This window comes from Crinia signifera, chromosome 7 (assembly GCF_055691185.1).
Source record: "Crinia signifera chromosome 7, ASM5569118v1, whole genome shotgun sequence".
NCBI lineage: Eukaryota > Metazoa > Chordata > Amphibia > Anura > Myobatrachidae > Crinia > Crinia signifera.
The window spans coordinates 5,650,119-5,651,682 of record NC_139223.1 but is presented as its reverse complement, the minus strand read 5'-3'; the positions used below and the strand labels follow the sequence as shown (position 1 = coordinate 5,651,682).

Here is a 1,564-nt window from a genome sequence, read left to right as displayed (position 1 = left end):
AGACGCAGCCAGAGTGACATCCTATACCCTAATTATACATGCACCGTCCGGGACAGCCACATACTGTATGTGATCCTGCTGATATAACACATACAGGTGTCAGACGCAGCCAGAGTGACACCCTATACCCTAATTATACATGCACCATCCAGCACACAGCCACATACTGTATGTGATACAGGCACAGGACGTATTTGCATCTCATGCCCAGATCTATATCAGTCTCCTGCCTCCGTCTCATCATTCTGCTACAGGCTGCTCATCCGCAGAGTAATCATTGCTACAGAGGATCCTGAGAACAATCAGATCCCAACAGAGAATGCTGTCAGCTCTGACACTGTCCATGGTGCTGATTACAATGGTCACTGGGATATCTGGGACCATTATCTGTGCTGTAGTTGTACATGTGTATGTGAGACGCTGGAGAGAGACCAGTAATCCCGGAGTGTGCGATAACATCCAGCTTGTGATGGTGCTGACCAACCTGATCTTCCAGGTCCTCCTGACTGTTCATGATGCATTAGACTTTTTTGGGATCTACCTGATGCTGGACAGAAGCCTACTATTTTTCACACTAATGCTACGAAGTGTCCTTATTACTGTCAGTCTCTGGAACACCGCCTGGCTCTCCGTCTTCTACTGTATCACACTGGTCGCCGCTTCCCACCAGCTAATTCTACGTGTCAGAGCAAGAGTTATGTCTTCTTTTCCTCACCTTATCATGGGATCACTGCTATGTTCCATTGTCATAAATGTGCCAATGCTATGGACGATGCAAATTGACATTAACAAAAACAAAACTGACAAACTGATTCTCTCTGGTTTTACCTATACTATAGACTTTCCCTACACAATAATTAGTACAATGTTTAAAACTTTTGTTCCATTTTCTATAACATTTCTCTGTATCGGGCTCAGCATCAGATCCCTACTGAGACACGTCTTCAGGATGAAGCAGGGGGACTCTCATGTGACATCTGCCCAGCTCCAGGTCCACATCCGAGCTGTCCGGTCATTAATTATACATGTTATTATTAATATTGTTTTCTATTTGATAACTGCAACTATAGGTTTCTTAAATGCATACCTTTTAAATAACTTATTTTATTTGCAGATAGTATTCTTGTTATTTATGCTAATTTATCCCACTGCTCAGACTCTCATTATTATACACGGGAATCCCAGGATCAGGACTAGACTATGTGGTCACGATTTTGTATTGTTGTTTATACCTAAATGTGTTTTACTGAACAGAGCTGCATGACTATTGGGAGATACCGTAGAAATTATTTATTTGGATATTAGGTTTATGAATAATAAATAAAACGATTCTTACTATATTTTATTTACTTAAACATTTGATGTATGTATAATAAATAATTTTAATACTCATTATTCTGTGATTATAAAGTCACTCTATAAATCTTTAATGTGATAAATATTTTACTGTCATTCTCCATAAGTTTGGTGTTTGTGTCATTGTTATACCCCTACTTTATACACAGGATGCTCGTTGTTTTAGCAAACTAAACAATATTCTCAATAACTTCTCCCATGAACTAAT

The 1,564-nt window shown here is 39.4% G+C and overlaps 1 protein-coding gene across 1 annotated transcript; it reads left to right on the top strand.

Moving 5' to 3' along the window:
- The first annotated feature begins 222 nt into the window (after positions 1-222).
- On the top strand, positions 223-1,197 carry LOC146021039 (taste receptor type 2 member 41-like). The gene is made up of 2 exons (XM_083154840.1): positions 223-1,070; positions 1,115-1,197. The coding sequence occupies exons 1-2, from the start codon at positions 320-322 to the stop codon at positions 1,195-1,197; spliced, it is 834 nt and encodes a 277-aa protein (XP_083010966.1). The 5' UTR covers positions 223-319.
- The last annotated feature ends 367 nt before the right edge of the window (positions 1,198-1,564 follow it).

Coding starts and splice junctions, on each gene's coding strand:
- LOC146021039 (XM_083154840.1), top strand. CDS start 320: ATGCTGTCAGCTCTGACACTGTCCATGGTGCTGATTACAATGGTCACT. Junction 1,071..1,114: donor TTTGATAACTGCAACTATAG/GTTTCTTAAATG, acceptor TTTTATTTGCAG/ATAGTATTCTTGTTATTTAT.